At 59.7% G+C, this 14,568-nt stretch overlaps 1 protein-coding gene across 6 annotated transcripts in view; it reads left to right on the top strand.

Moving 5' to 3' along the window:
- The window catches only part of FGD3 (FYVE, RhoGEF and PH domain containing 3), a 50,891-nt gene that overhangs the window by 12,621 nt on the left and 23,702 nt on the right, over positions 1–14,568 (top strand). For 4 of the 6 annotated variants that reach the window (XM_060610280.3, XM_060610283.3, XM_060610284.3 and 1 more), the window contains exons 1-3: positions 2,175–2,304; positions 10,056–10,205; positions 11,002–11,524. In XM_060610280.3, the coding sequence (XP_060466263.3) occupies positions 11,042–11,524 (483 nt within the window). In that variant the 5' untranslated portion in view covers positions 2,175–2,304; positions 10,056–10,205; positions 11,002–11,041. Of the gene's footprint in view, positions 1–2,174; positions 2,305–9,551; positions 9,707–10,055; positions 10,206–11,001; positions 11,525–14,568 lie in introns of those variants that run through there. The other 2 variants (XM_060610282.3, XM_060610281.3) reach the window with 2 other exon arrangements.

A 14,568-nucleotide genomic window follows, 5' to 3' on the forward strand; every position in this document is an offset into this window, starting at 1 on the left:
GTGGAGGGTGGGTGCATGGAAGATGGGAGGGCACGTGCGGCCTTCCCCCAGAGAGCCTCAAACCCCGTGAAGCCCTCTGGGCTCACCGAGAGTGAGCAGCACAGAACGGGTCTTCACCGCCATCAGGGAGCCCTTCCGGGTTGAGGCCCCAGTTTGGTCTGTTGGGCCACTGATTAAATCATTGGCTAGAGAAATAGTGCCTTAAAACAAGACTGTCTGTAGATGTCTCTCCCCTGTGGCCTGACACCCTCTGCCCTTAGGTCACCCCTGGCCCTTTTTCCTGATGACCGCAGTATATCACCTGTCACTGCATAACAAACAACCTAAACCACGTGGCTTAAAATGACAGTAAACACTTATCAATTCTATTTTCATTGGTGGGTCAGAAATTTAGGTGCAGCCTGGCTCTGGTCAAGGTCTCTGGTGAGGCGGGGGCTGCGGTCTCACCTGACGGCTGGGCAGGCAGGGATCCACTCCCTCATTCTCCCTCAAGGCAGGCTGGTGCCGGCGGCCGGCTGGCGGCCTCCGCTGCTGCCCACGCAGGGCTCTCCACACTACGGCCTAAGGGTCCTCACCACGTGGCAGCGGCTCCCCCAGAGCCAGCGGCCCAGGAGGGAAAGGCAGACCTGACCTTGGAGGTCGCCCTCTTCGTTTCTGGTGTCCCAGTGGCATGTCACCGGGTCAGCCCCAAGCAAAGGGCACAGGTGTGCAGTGAAGGAACACCCAGATGTGACTGTTCCCCGGCCATCCTGGGAGCCGGCTGTCACAAGTGTGTTCCTTGTTGGACGGTGCCACCTCCCTGGTTGACATGCCTCCCCCCCGCCGCCTGCCATAGGATGCTCTCCATCCAGGCCGCGCCCCACTGCACTTTTTGTTCATCACTCTTGTGTCTTTACACCTGGCCTGCTGCCGTGCTGTGTGCCCTCATCCCTGCCTTCTTAGGCCACTTGTGTGCAGCAGGGCTCCGGGCCTGGGTCCTCAGGTCCTGATGGGGTCCCACGGCCAGTGTCCTGGCTCAGGGATGTCAGCGGGCAAGGGCCACGCTGGGGGAAGGTGGCAGGTGCTGCTCTTGCCACACCTGAGCCGGGAGCATCTGGAGGGTCCCCCTGCCACGGGCCAGGCCCTCGTTCCACCCAAAAACCCCATGTACCCCGTATTCTCTCCATCTTATGGCGCAGATGGCACAGGAAGAGGGGCTCTGAGAGGCTCTGTGGCACAGAGCTCGGCCCGAGAGCCGGGACGTGAGCCCAGGTGCCGGTGTGACACCGGCCACTGTCCTTCACCTGCCGGGTGGGGCAGTTCTGAGTCCTCAGTGAGGTGGCGGCTTGGGGGGGGGGGCCCACACAGAATGCGCACCCGCCTCGGGCTTCCTGGAAGGAAGTGTACCTGCGTCCGTGCACACGGCGGCCCCCGCTGCGGGCTGACCTCGGTCGGCATCTCCCTCACAGACTCTCTCAGACCTCAGCTTAGAAGGAAGGCTATCCGGAGGTAAAGCCTGACCGCCCCCAAACAGCGGGGCATGGGAGCGAGCGTGCTGTGTAGACCCCACTGGGGAGCCACGTGAGCTGTGGGGATGCACGAGGCAGGTCTTCGTGGGCCAGAGAACCCCGTTAGCTGCCCCTTTGCTCATTTCCTCACCCTCACGCGTTGCCTGTGTGTGCAGTGCTGCCCCGGGGGGCTCCACAGTGACCCCCGGCCAGCAACGAGGACATCAAGGTTCAAAGAATCACTTTGTCTCTAAAGAAGCATCATGGCGGGATGAAGGAGCCACCATTGGATGGCGGGCAGAACTCGCGGCCCGAGCTCTAGGACTCCACTTCTCGCGTATTTACTCCCCGAGGTCATGGAGTGTCGTGGGTAGGGTGGGCCCTTTTCGCCGTTCCTCTGATGGTCTGTTGGGCCCTCCTCTCAGCTAGGGGACCCCACTGCTCACGTCTGCTGGACACCCCAAGGGTCCCAGTGTCGTGTGCTTGCAGATCTGAGCAGAAAAGCCCACAGGCGAGCTGGAGGCAGGAAGTCTGGGGCCTCCGCCATGTCCGTGCCCAGGACAGTTCAGGGCACTGTGAAGCCACCGCAGGCCACGGTGCAGAGGCTCGGCGGGGCCTGGACAGCTCTCCAGCCGGTTCGGGCTGTACTTTCACAGAAGAGGCAGCTGGGGAACCAGTGAGCTTGGGCATGTGACGACGCGGAAGTGCAAAGGCACCGTCTTTGGTGACCTGTGTTGCAAAACCAGCAAAAGGAAGTTGTGTTCGCTGCTGCCTGAGGTCCGCCCCGGACAGAAGCACACACTCCCACGGAGAGCAGGTGAGTGGCTCCAGCTCCGGGGTCTTCCCCGGCCCCCGCAGCCTGTGCTGGTGCTGCACGGGGCACTCCTGGGGACGAGGGTGTTCAGAGCAGGGGCCGTTTGGGGTCGGTGGCTCCAAGGCAGGAACCGTGTGGTGGTGCGTGAGCGGCGTGTTGTGCGCACTCCTCTGCCTCCTGGGGGCCTGTTTGTGAAGAACCAGGGTGCTATGGGCCGCATCCAGCGGCAAGCACGCCGTTTGCCAGGACAGCACTCGGCATCGTCTGGGGCTGCTCAGACTGGCTGAGGTGAACGGAGCCCGGGAGGGGCCGGGGTCTGAGGCCGACCTGGCTCAGGGTGACCGCCCCCCTCCGTGGGTCCGGCCTGCACATTTGTCACTGAGGCCCTGGCCAGTGCTGGTCTTCCCTTGCCTGGGCTTAGGAGGGGTGGGTGGTCCCAGACACAGTCCCCGGGCGGGTAGGCCTTCCCACAAAATGCGGCTCTGGAAGGTTCTGCAACCTGCAATTTAGATGCTGACAGGGCTTGGCTGTGGCGGCCCTACTGGGGAGGAGGACCCCCTGGGAACCCCACACGGCTGACTCCTGGGTGGGGGCACACCACGGGTGGCTGTGGGTGGAGCCAGACGCCAGTGTGTTTGTGCGGGGCAGGGGTGTGTCCAGGGGCACAGCTGCGCCCCGAGCACCCAGCTCCCAGGGCCCTCCAGGCTTGCAGTCGACTGGCCGACTACTCAGCCACTTGGGCAGGAGAGGAAACAGGGAGCTTTGGGCCTCGGCCTCGGGCCCAACTCAAACCTTCGGAGCCTGACAGCTCAGCCGGGTGGGGCCGGGTGCGCAGGGAGGAAGTGGTTTGTCTCCAGCTGGGTGTTTGCAGGATGTTGGGGGCCCTGGTTCCCCTCCTCGGGGCTGATGTCCGTCTCCCCACAAAGCCCAGCACCTCCTCCAGTTCAGGGGCCTCCGAAACTGGACGGGCCCATATGCCCTGACACGCAGAGGCCTGAACCTCAGTTGGTCCGCTGAGGCCGGAGCTCAGATGGGTTAAACGAGGTTCTGAGGTCACACGGAGCATTGCTGCCCTGAGCCCCTCAAAAGCCCAGGAATGGGGCTGTCCTTGGACTCAGAACGGTGACAGTGGTGCACCTGCTGGCCCAGTGCTGGGAGCACCTACCCCAGGTGGATTCTGAAGATTCCCACTGACACGTGACGAAAGTGAGGCACCTCAGTAAAGGAGCTGAATATGGAAGTCAAACCGTAGGACAGATGTGAAGCCCAGCCTTGAATGGGGCGTCGCCCACCTGCACAGCCCCCTAGCTGCCCACAGCTGGGAGACCCATTCTGTCTGCAGCCCTAAGATTCTACCTCCTCCATCTCCAGGCGCATGACCTGGTTCTCCGCCAGGTTGATGCTCGTTTGCCCTGTTTCTTCCATCAGGGACGCTGTTCCCCCTGGCTGGGACGCTGTTCCCTCTCTCTGGAATGCTGCTCCCTCTCGCTGGGACACTGTTCCCTCTGGCTGGGATGCTGTTCCCTCTCTCTGGGTTGCTGTTCGCTCTCTGAGACGCCATTCCCTCTGGCTGGGGTGCTGCTGTTCCCTCTCTGAGACGCCGTTCCCTCTGTCTGGGATATGTTCCTTATCTGAGGTCTCGCATATGATGGTGATGATTGGTCGTGTAGGTGTCCAGTCAGGTGGACGGTGACTGACCTTTCCGGAGTGCTCTGCAGGCTCTGACGGGCCCACACGAATGAAGCCCGTGGGCGCCCAGGACATGGCACTCTGGCTCGCCCAAGTGAGCGGGTTTGGGAAGGTGATGTCCCTTTCCCACAATTACCTGGCAGGTCACTCACTGCACAGGTGAGACCTGTTGTCATGGGGAGGGCTCCACCGGGGCAGCAGGGACAGTGACCGCAGGTGGGGATCCGTGGGGAGGCCTCCCCAGGGCGGTGTGGACCCGGGTGGGACCGGGGTGCACGCACACAGGGTGGCTCTCGGGAGCGCGGGGCAGGGTTTCCGTGAGATAGCTTTGGGAAGGTGCACGTCTGCCTGTCTCACTAGATGTTTTAGTGAAATTTTCAGATATAATGAAAGGTAGGGCCACACATACCCCAGAAGCAGGTGGCTCAGAGCAGCACCAGAAGTTGGTGGCCCACCCCCAGCACGCAACCCCGCCACACAGCCCGGCGCCCGCATGGGCCTACACACCGGTGGGAAGGCCGGGCCTTCTTCCTGCAGCTGTGTGATGGCTGGCAAGGGCCGCAGCGTGCAGTGACGGTGAATACCAACAGCAGGAAACAGAAGTACGCGCGTATACAGAAAGTTCAAGGGGGAAACAAAATAGGAAGGAAAAGGAAACAGTAAGTAGAGGCAGCGGAGGTGGTCGGTTTTGCAGGCACAGCCAGACCCGCGTGCTGTGCGTCCCATGCGAGTGCCGTACACCTGCATGTCGTGTGTCCCACAGGCTGTTTGTCCTGCGTGCCATGCGTCCCTTGCGCATGCCGTACACCTGCGTGCCGGGTGTCACGGATGCTGTGCGTCCTGGGTGACGTGCGTTCTGGGCATGTGGGTCCCCTGTGCCACGTGCCCCGCGTATCGTGCGTCCCATGCGCGTGCGTCCTGCGAGCCGTGCGTTCTGTGCGCATGCGTCTCGCGCGCTGTGTTATCAGCGTCCCGTGCGTCTCGTGCGTGTGTCATACACCTGCGTGCTGCGCGCCTCTCCTGCTGTGCATCCTTGCGCGTGCGTCCCGCATGCTGTGCATTCTGTGCGCATGCGTCCCCCGGGCCGTTCAGCAGCTTGCGGTGCGCACCTTGTGCCGAGCGTCTTGTGCGCTTACCGTACACCTGCGTGCTGTGCGTCCTTCCTGTGCTGTGCGTCCATCAGGTCCACACTCCCCCCCTCCACCCCAGGTCTGTGTCAGCGTCCCCCCTCCCCATTTGTGTCAGCCATTACCAAGTGTGGGCCCCCGCCCCAGGTCTGTCAGGATTCCCCCCAGGTCTGTGTCACAGTCCCCTTCCCCCCGTCTGTTCGAGCCCCAGGACCAGGTCGGGGGGCGGGGGACAGAGCAGCAGAGCAGTGGCTTAGCAGCAGCAGGTCAACCGGTTTTCAGGCAGCTGGCTCTGGGCCAAGCCCTCACCACAACCGCGTGTCCCCACGGGCCAAGGGGCTTCCGGGGTGTGGAGAAAAGGCCAAGGCACAGCGGGGGAGTAGGTTTTAGGTGCTTTTGAATCACTGTTGTCTCGACTCTGGTTCACACAACTTCTGATAGGATTTTCCAAAACACAGCTTTTTAAAAAAACTGTGTGTGTGTGTGTGTGTGTGTGTGTGTGTGTGTGTGGTAAAATACAGGTGACATAAAGTTTGCCATCCAAGCCACTCTAAAGGTCTGGTTCAGTGGCATTAAGTGTATTCACATCTTTCTCCAGCCATCCCCACCATCCATCGTCCAGAACATTTTCATCCAAACTGAGACTTAGAAACACGAACTGCCCTGGCCCCACCACCACTGCCTCCGGCCCCGGGGTCCACCATCCATGTTCTGTCTCTGATTTGACGACCCCAGGGACCTCGCGTGGGTGGAATCACACGGGGCATGTCCTTCTGTGACGGGCTCACGGCCCTCAGCATCATGTCCTCAAGGCCCATCCGTGAGGTAGCAGGTGTCAGGGTCTGTCTCCTCCTACTGGCAAGTTATGTTCTGTCACACACACCCACCATGTGCTGTTTATCATCCCCCGTGACCACTTGGGTTGCTTCTCCTTTTTGACTCTTGTGAATACCGCTGTTGTGAACATGGGTGTGCAAGTACTCGTTCAAGTCTCTGCTTTCAGTTCTTCTGGGAGGAAAGCATTCTTGAGGACAAGATGCATTCGTGTTGGAATCGGCATTGAAACAAAAGCATGTCTCTAAGAAAGGCTGCAGCCCACCAGGACCCTGTTGGGACCATCCAGTCCCCAGGCGGCTGCCCACACGAGCATCCCAGTGCTAGGGTGACAGGGAGCTCTAACTTCCTTTCTGTTTTCCCACAACTTCTAAGTTTTCTGGAAAGGATGCATCAAACCATTTGCAAAAGTGCAGGAACTTTGAGTCAGGATGTAAGCTGGTGTGGGCATCCCAGCGGGCAGGGACAGCACCGTGTCGGTCCATCTCCTTTCCTCCGTGCTCAGCTTGCCCTGGTGGCCCCGCCCGCCTCCAAGATCCCACTGACCCCAGACGCGTGCCAGGGCCTGCGTGTGCTCAGCAGACGGGACGGAGACCGCAGGCTGAGGCCCCAACACAAGTGCCTGACCTGGAGCGGAGCACCCCCGGGTCATGGGCCTCTCTCACTGGCAGCTCATGGGTTCTGCAGCCGTGTCTCCCAGCCTGGACCCGCGTGCAGGTGTGGTGGCACAGAGGTTCCTGGTGCCGCCCCATGGTATTTTCAGCCTCGTTCGGGTCACCTGCTGCAGGTGACCAACCACTTGAGCTTGGTGGGGGAGAGAGCAGCCCCACTGAATATCTCGCATAGTTTTGGGGCTGGCAGGGTGCTGCCAGGTGGCTCTCACTCAGGGTTTCTCTGGGGCCAGTCAGGGCCGGGACAGTTCCAGAGGCTTCTCTGCCTCACGCCTCTGGCGGCTGCTATTTGACAGGGTGCCAGGTGCCAGACGGCAAGAGACAGAGATGGTGGTGGTTCCAGCAGGGGTTCCTGTGCTGCTCCTGAGGAGCAGACCTCGCCACAGGGGAAACTAAGCAGCGGTCGGCCCTGTGGTCCATCTGCAGAACCGTCCCTGCCTGTCTCGGGTAGTACTAGGGCCCCAGGCCCGGGACAACAGCGTTCATGCCTCCCTGTCTGCTGGCTGATGCGGTGGAGACACTTACATGGTCCCCAGCACCCTGCACAGAGGGGGACATTTGATCTGTCCGTACTTCTACATTGCCCAAACCTCCCCCAGCCCCAGTGTTGGCGCCTCCTCTGCTGGGTAGTGGCAGTCTTGGCTGTCAGGGGCCCTGGACCCCGGCTGAGTCCTGCATAGGTACAGGAGCCAGCCTCACTCAGCTGGGGGGACTCGGGGCTTCTAAGGGGAGAGCCAGGGCCTGCTAGAGGTGTCACCTCCCGTGGTGACACCCCCCCCCCCCCAGGCCCTGGACATTTCAGAATGAGCCCAGAGCCCAGTCCGGGGTTCAGAGCAGCGTGTCTGGATAGAGGCTCCCAGGTGCTGCTTGTCTGAGACACAGAGCATCACCCACCTTGGTGACTGGTGACTGTGACTGGGCAGGTGTGCAGAAGTGCTTGGCACAGCTCCTGGCACGTGGTGTGTGTGTGTGTGTGCGTGCACGTGTTGTGGAAGCATGCGTGTGTGTGTGTGTGCGCACACGTGTGTTCCCTCCCCGAAGCCGTCTGGTCCCCTGAGCAGCGTGGAAGGCGGGCAGCAACTGGGCTGGCCTTCCCTGACCTTGGCCTCGGCAAGGCAGCGGGGAGACCAGTCCTGGGGTGAGCAAGGTCGTGGGCTGCATCCCAGGGCTTCCTGAGTCAGAGTGGGGGGCGGTGCTCTGCGTTCCCTGAAGGACGCGTTGATGTTGAGCCTTGGGCTTTCCTGTCTGGCTGAGCTGCTTCCTGCCGCTGCCCTTGGAAGAAGGGGCCTTCGTGGCCCACGGGTCTCTGGGGGAAGAATGCAGCCCACTCCTCCGGAAGGGAATGCCCAGGTGGGCACCAGTGCTGCCGGAGCCTCCCTAGGCCACAGGCCTGGCCCTGTGCTCTGGCTGACTCTCCGTCCCTCCTGGAATAAGGAAAATGGCACTTGGGGACATTGACTTGCCGAGCTGGAGCAAGTCAGAGGCATCACCATCTGTGCGGTGTAACCGACACAGGAACTGCCCGCGTTCAAAGCACACAACCTGACGTTTCCACACGCGTCCGTACCTGTGAAACGGTCTCCCCGGTCATGACAGTGAGCCGCCCGGCATCCCAGACCACCGGGTAGTGTGCGTCTCCTGGAACTCTGTAGATGGAGCAGCAGATGAGGACCTTCCCTCGTGTCCATCTGCTTCCACCCTGCACGGTGTTTCCAGAGCCATCCGTGCGGTTGGCAGGCGTTCTCTTTCCCTCGGTGTTCTGGAAAGCTTTGTGTCGAGTTGATATCATTTCTTGCCTAATGTTGGACAGAATTCGCCAGAGAGGCTTTGTAAGCCTAGAGTTTTCTCTGTGGAAAAATGTTTAAGTGCACGCTTTTCTTGTGCTTGGCATCGACGGAGCTGCTTAGATCCGTGGATTTATAGCTTCTATTAAATCAGGAAACACTTTGGCCATGATTTCCTCAAGCATTTCCTGCTCAATCCCTTTTTTTGGCCTGCAGTTATATACACGGGGAGTCCAGGTACATGCACACTGTGCCGCTGGGTTTTTCCACATCCCGCTATCTCTGTGATTTGGTCGGGATGGTTTCTGTTGCCCCCAGCGGATCCACTCCTGGAAGACAGTCGTGCGCGCCCCCGTGTCTGCTGACCTTGTGCACGGAGTAGGACGTGGGCCCGCAGCTTCCCTGGTCTGTGCTCTCATCACCGGTTGTGAACGTTGTTCAGGGACGCAGTGACGCTGCGTGTAAACGGGGGCTTCCTGGGACCTGAGCAGGGGTCCCCGTGGGTCCCCCGTGGGGACCGCATGGCCCAGCCCGCACCCGTGCCATGCCCTCCAGCGGCTCCTCCTCGGTCTCGTGGCGCCCTCTCGCGTGCGCTGAGCCATCCTTGGGGGCCCTGCAGCGCTCTGCTCCCTGACGGGCTCTCCTTCCAGCGCTCTGCCTGGTGACCGCCACCTCCTGTTCTCCTGGACTGTCACCCGGGTCCCTGTCCCGCTGGACAGGGGGACACACACACACACAGTGCGCGCAGTGCCGGTTCCCACCTGCTGGGGGCGCTGTGCTCTGCCGCCCGGTGGAGGCTGTCTCTCCACCCTGACCAGAGGCAGGACAGCCTGAGGTGGGGTTGCGGAGGCTGCACCTGGTGTGGGTCGACCCGCTGGACACAGGGAGGCCTCGCCTGCCGCCCGCATTCCAGCCACGCGTTGGCAGGGCTGTGTCCTGAGTGTCTGCTGGAACTTGAGTTTGTCTCCGAACGGCGAGCACAACGCAGGCTGGAAATCTTGGTATTTCCCCCCTCCACCCCCCCCCCCCCCCCCCCCCCCCACTGCGTCAAGCTATTGGGAGCGTGGCAGCCAGGGTGTGCGTCCTGCTGTGGCCTGGTGTCCCTTAGGGAAAGGTCCGCTCGGGAGCAGTCCCGCCACACGGAAGCCAGCTACGCAGGTGGCAGGTGCCGTAGGCAGAGCTGGTGCGTCAGGACTTTGCCCTGAGGTCTTCCGGCCCTGAAGCGCCGCGGAGGGGAGGGCCAGGCCCTGGATGCCTGTTGGGTTTTGTGTGAGAGCCAGAGGGAGCTGCGTCTCCACTGGTGGGTCTTTAGCCTTGTCTCTCGGGGGAGGAGGGGAGGGGGTGCAGAAACTGCTTGCTGGCCGCTGGGCTGACTGTGGGCGTGAGCCCTGGGCGCCGCGTCTGGGGGTGTTGGGAGGGTGCCCGCCGGCTCTCTGCACACCGGGTGCGACCCTGACTCCGAGGCGTCAGTCCTGGCCCTCGAGCCGCCCCTGTGCTCCCTCCGCCTGTGGCCGTGACCCTTGCAGGGTTGGCCGCGCTGGGCGGGGCCCTAAGCTGCCCTTACACCCGCTACCTTTGGAGCCGGCCTGGCATCCTGGCATCCGCTGAGCCGGCGGTTTCATGCTCCCTCTCCCACCGTGTTGTTTCAGGACCCCCACTTCTAACGTGATGGGCAGGAAGGAGACTTTCGGCCAGTCCCTCTCACGCCGGCTTCTGGCCTGAGCCACCGACCGTGACCCGGAAGGAGTGCAGCCAGCAAGGAGCCGGGTGCAGAGCCCTCACTGGGGACCTGGGGCCAGGTAAGTGGGGCATGAGGAAGGTTTTGGGGGAATGTCATCTCCCCTGGCCCAGCCCCACCCTCCCAGACTGGCACCTGACTCCCTCTCCTCCAGGAGAGGTGGGAGGTGAAAGCAGGAAGTAGCTCCAGGGTGCTCTGGCTGGGGGGGGGGGGGGGGGGGAGGGTTGGAATCTGGAGCAAAGCCCTGGCCTCCTTGGCCCCGGGTCTGTGGAAGGTGCCTGATCACCTGTTAGACACGCAGCCCCAGTGATACCAAGGAGGGTCCCTTCAGAACTATATCATGGGGTACACAGCACCCAGAAGCCAGAGCACCTCGCAGACTGCTGGTGACCTCATGACCGTGACTTTTGTGCATGTGGTTTAAATGTATTGAGCAGTGGCTGGCTTCACACTGGGCACTCCTTCTCTCCCTCCTCCCTTCCCTCCTCCCTTCCCTCCCTCTTCCCTTTTCTCCTTCCCTTCTTCTTCCCTTCCCCCTTCCCTCCCTCCTCCCTCCACTCTTCCTTCTCTCCCTCCTTCTCTCCTTTCCTTCCTCCCCTCCTTTCTTCTTCTTTCCCTTTCTGTCTCTTCTCCTTCCTTTTTTTTTTTGATGTAAAAAAATTTTATTTTAAAAATAAAATGTTTTCCATTTGGTATTCTCTAAAAGTCTGTCTGGATAGGGCCTAGCTGGAGCTGTGTGGGCTGTTCACTCCACACTCAGTCCCCTCCCACCTCATCCCTTCTCTGGGGGGACATGCCTGTGCCCATGGACTGGTCCATGCCTGGCTGGCACTGACCCTGCTCATTTCCTCCCACAGGAAGCCCCTGGCTGGTCCCCCACAGAGCTCAGCTTTGAGGATGGAGTCAGGAGAGGGGTCCTCAACAGCCCCGACCCCCACTGCTGCCCTGGCGGAGCCGAACATCGGGCCTGACTGCTCTTCCCCGGGGCTGCCAAGGGCAGCCCCAGGGAAGTTCCAAGCACTGCCCCTTGGGCCCAGAGCCCCCCGCAAGGACCCTGACCCCGGGAGTCCCGGCAGCCCGACCGCAGGGGACAGGCCCCCGGATGCAGGCCCCGCGGGGGACCCCAGTGGTGGCGCTAAGATCCCTAATCGCGACAGTGGGATCGACAGTCCGTCCTGCAGCGTGGCCGGCGAGCACTTTCCCTGTGAGGAGGGTGGTGAGGCTGGCCTGGGCCCCGTGGTCCCGGGGCTACACCCAGAGGCAGCCCCAGAAGGTGGGGCCCTGCGGGAGGAGGCCGACAGCGATGATGTGGGCGAAGGTAGCGGTGAGGAGCCAGACACCGAGAACAGCCCGCCGGGGGCCCGTGCGGACACAGCCAAGGTAGGCCACCCCGTCTCCAGGCAGCAGGGGTCTTCTGAAGGGTCTTGAGGGTCACGGTGGCATCGCTCCCGCCTGGTTCCAGTAGTGGCTGCACGTCAGCACGTCAGACAGGCCCTGCAACAGGTCAGTGGGCAGGGCAGGCGCCCCAACACCTCAGGCAGCAACCTCACTGCCGAGCCTAGGTTAACATGTCCACACGGTGGCACGGGGACCCCACCCCCGGTGGCCGTGACGGTGGGTCTCGGTGCCAATGGAACCACCGCCACACCCTTCACCAGGACTGGCTGCCCGCCTGGCAGAGCCCCTGTGAGGAAGGCAGCATGAGTGTCCCCTGTGCTAGGAATGGGGAGCCCCAAGGTCACCGTGGAGCATGGCAGGGGCGGGAGGGGAGCCTGGGCACAGGAGCCGAGCCCTGTGCAGATGCGCCGGGAAGGAGATATGCCCACAACATGGCGGGTGTGCTGTGACAGACCCGCCTGTGTCCTGTCAGCATCTCGGGCTCTGGGCGCCGTGCGGGAACGTGTGGGGATGGGGAGATGAAGCGGGGGGCCCTTGGCTCTGAGAGACGCCTGTGCGTGGGGAGGGTGCGACTGGGTCCTACGAGAAGCCCAGGTGACCCAACCTGCTGGCCCTGGTTGAGGTAACCCCCGAACTTCTGGCCCCGGTGGAGAGCCTACTGGCTAACGTGACCGAGACAGAAGACAGGCCTGGAGGGCGAGGGGCCACCACGCGCCCTCGCTGTTGTGAGCCAACTTTTCGGGGGCAGGCGGGGGCTGTGGTTTAATCTAGGTTTTGTCACTGTTCGGGTGTGGTAATGCCAGCGCATCAGGAGGCGGCAGCTGTTGAAAAAGATGGTGGGGAGTCCGGCTGGCTCGGCCAGTAGAGCACGTGAGTCTTGATGTCCAGGTTGTGCGTCAGGCCCCACACTGAGCGTGGAGCTTACTTAAAAACGGATGGTTTGTTACTTATAGTTCCCAAGAAGAGGAGCAGGCCGGGCCACGGGGCCACACGGGCAGGACCAGAGTGGGTCAAGAGGCAGAGGGGGTGAAAACTGTGGCAAGTACACATTGTGGTTTCTGTGGGAAGGAACGGGAGAAGCAGGGTGAGCAAGTTTGGATTGGCCAACTTGAATGACCTTAGTGTGCCCTGGGCACAGACGCGTTCCCAGATGTCTGGATCAGCGTGGCCTGGCTTGCATGTGAAAGACACGATTGCACGTGGGTCCTTTATATCTGCAAGAAACAGCCAGACCTGGGAGGTGCCCTTGCTGTGGGGTCAGCAAGGTCCCAAGATGTCCAAACACCTGAAATACAGAAAATAGGGGCATCTGGGTGTCTCACTTCGTCTCAGGTCACGATCTCACCATTTGGGAGTTTGAGCCGCACGTGGGGCTCTCCTTCAGATCTCTGTCCCCCCCCCCCCACTCGTGAGTGCGATGTCTCTTTCTATGTCAGAAATAAATAAAATGTTAAAAAAAATTCAATGCAGAAAATAAATGATGTGGTTACTAAGGACCACACCACCTGTGGCTCTCAAGGTGTGTCCCGGGTTCTGGGAGCAGGTGCAGACCCCAGGCTTGTCCCATCCTGCCCACACGGGCTCTGGGGGTGTGCCCGGGGCCAGGGGCTTGCTGGAGAAGGCCCAGGTCTTCGTGTCTCTAATACGGAGATGCCAACACTTCTGGGTTTGTCTGCCTTCTTCATCCTGGGTGTCTGGTTAGAACATCACACGCTGGCCCATCCTTGGGGTGAGGCACTGGACCAGAGCCCTGGGACCCTGTGCCTCACGTCCCCCCTCCCAGGTAGAGTGAGGGCATGCTGATGTGGAAGGGTCACACACATCAAGTCAGCCTTTATTATGTGGAGGAAGTCCCCGTTTATTCATAGTATGTTGCTTTTATCACAAAGGGTATTGCATTTTATCAAATGCTTCTTCTGTGTCAATTAAGATGATCAGGTGGGGTTTTTCATTCTGTGAATGTTGTGTGTTGAATGTTGATGGATGGAAGCACTCTGGCATCCCAGAATAAATCTCTCTTGGTCATGGCATATGATCCTTTTAGGTAGTGTTGAATGAAATTTGCTACTGTTCTGTTGAGGACTTGCGCATCAGTGTCCTTTAGGGAGGTTGTTCTGTAGTCTCCTTATAAAGTCTTTGAGTGGCTTTGGTATCAGGGTAATGCTGGCCTCACAGAGCTCAGCTATGTTCTCTCCTCTTTATTTATTTTTTTTAAGTTTTTATTTTATTTTGGGGGATGGGGAGAGAGAGAGAGAGAGAGCAAGCACACACACACACAATTGGAGGAGGGGCAGAGAGGGTGGAGGGAGCACGAATCACAAGCAGGACCCTTGATGTCGCCACAGAGTCCCACGCAGGGCTGGATCCCATGAACTGCAAGATTATGACCTGAGTCGAAATCCAGTCAGATGCTTAGCAGACTGAGCCCCCCAGGCACACCTGTTCTCTCCTCTTCAATTCTTTGGAAGCATTTGAGAAAGATTGGTATTAATTTTCCAATGAAATCATCTGGTCCTGGGCTTTTCTTTTTTGGGAAGTTTTTTATTTCTTAGCCAATCTACTTACTCATTGTTGGTCTATTCAGATTTCCTATTTCTTCATGACTCAGTCTTGATGTGTTTCTAGGAATTTGTCCATTCTTGTAGGATGTCCAGTTTGTTGGAGTGTAAATGTTAATACCAATCTCTTGTGATCCTTTTTATTTCTGTGACATCAGTTGTAATGTTTTCTCTTTTATTTCTAATATTAGTAATTCGAGTCTTCTCTCTTAGTAATTTAGCTAAGACTTTGTCAATTTTGTTGAGCTTTGCAAAAAACAACCCTTAGTCTTGTTGATTTTTTCCATTGTTTTTCTATTCTGTGTTCCATTTATCTCTGATCTAATCTCTATTATTTCCTTCCTTCTGACTGCTTTGGGTTTAGTGTGTTCTTTTTCTCATCTCTTGAGGTGTAAAGTTAGGTTGTTGATTTGAGTGGAGGCTTCTGTGTATGTCTGCTTGGCGGGTTGGTCTACAGTGTTGTTCACA

This window comes from Panthera onca, chromosome D4 (genome assembly GCF_046562875.1).
Source record: "Panthera onca isolate mPanOnc1 chromosome D4, mPanOnc1 haplotype 2, whole genome shotgun sequence".
In the NCBI taxonomy this organism is placed as follows: Eukaryota; Metazoa; Chordata; class Mammalia; order Carnivora; family Felidae; genus Panthera; species Panthera onca.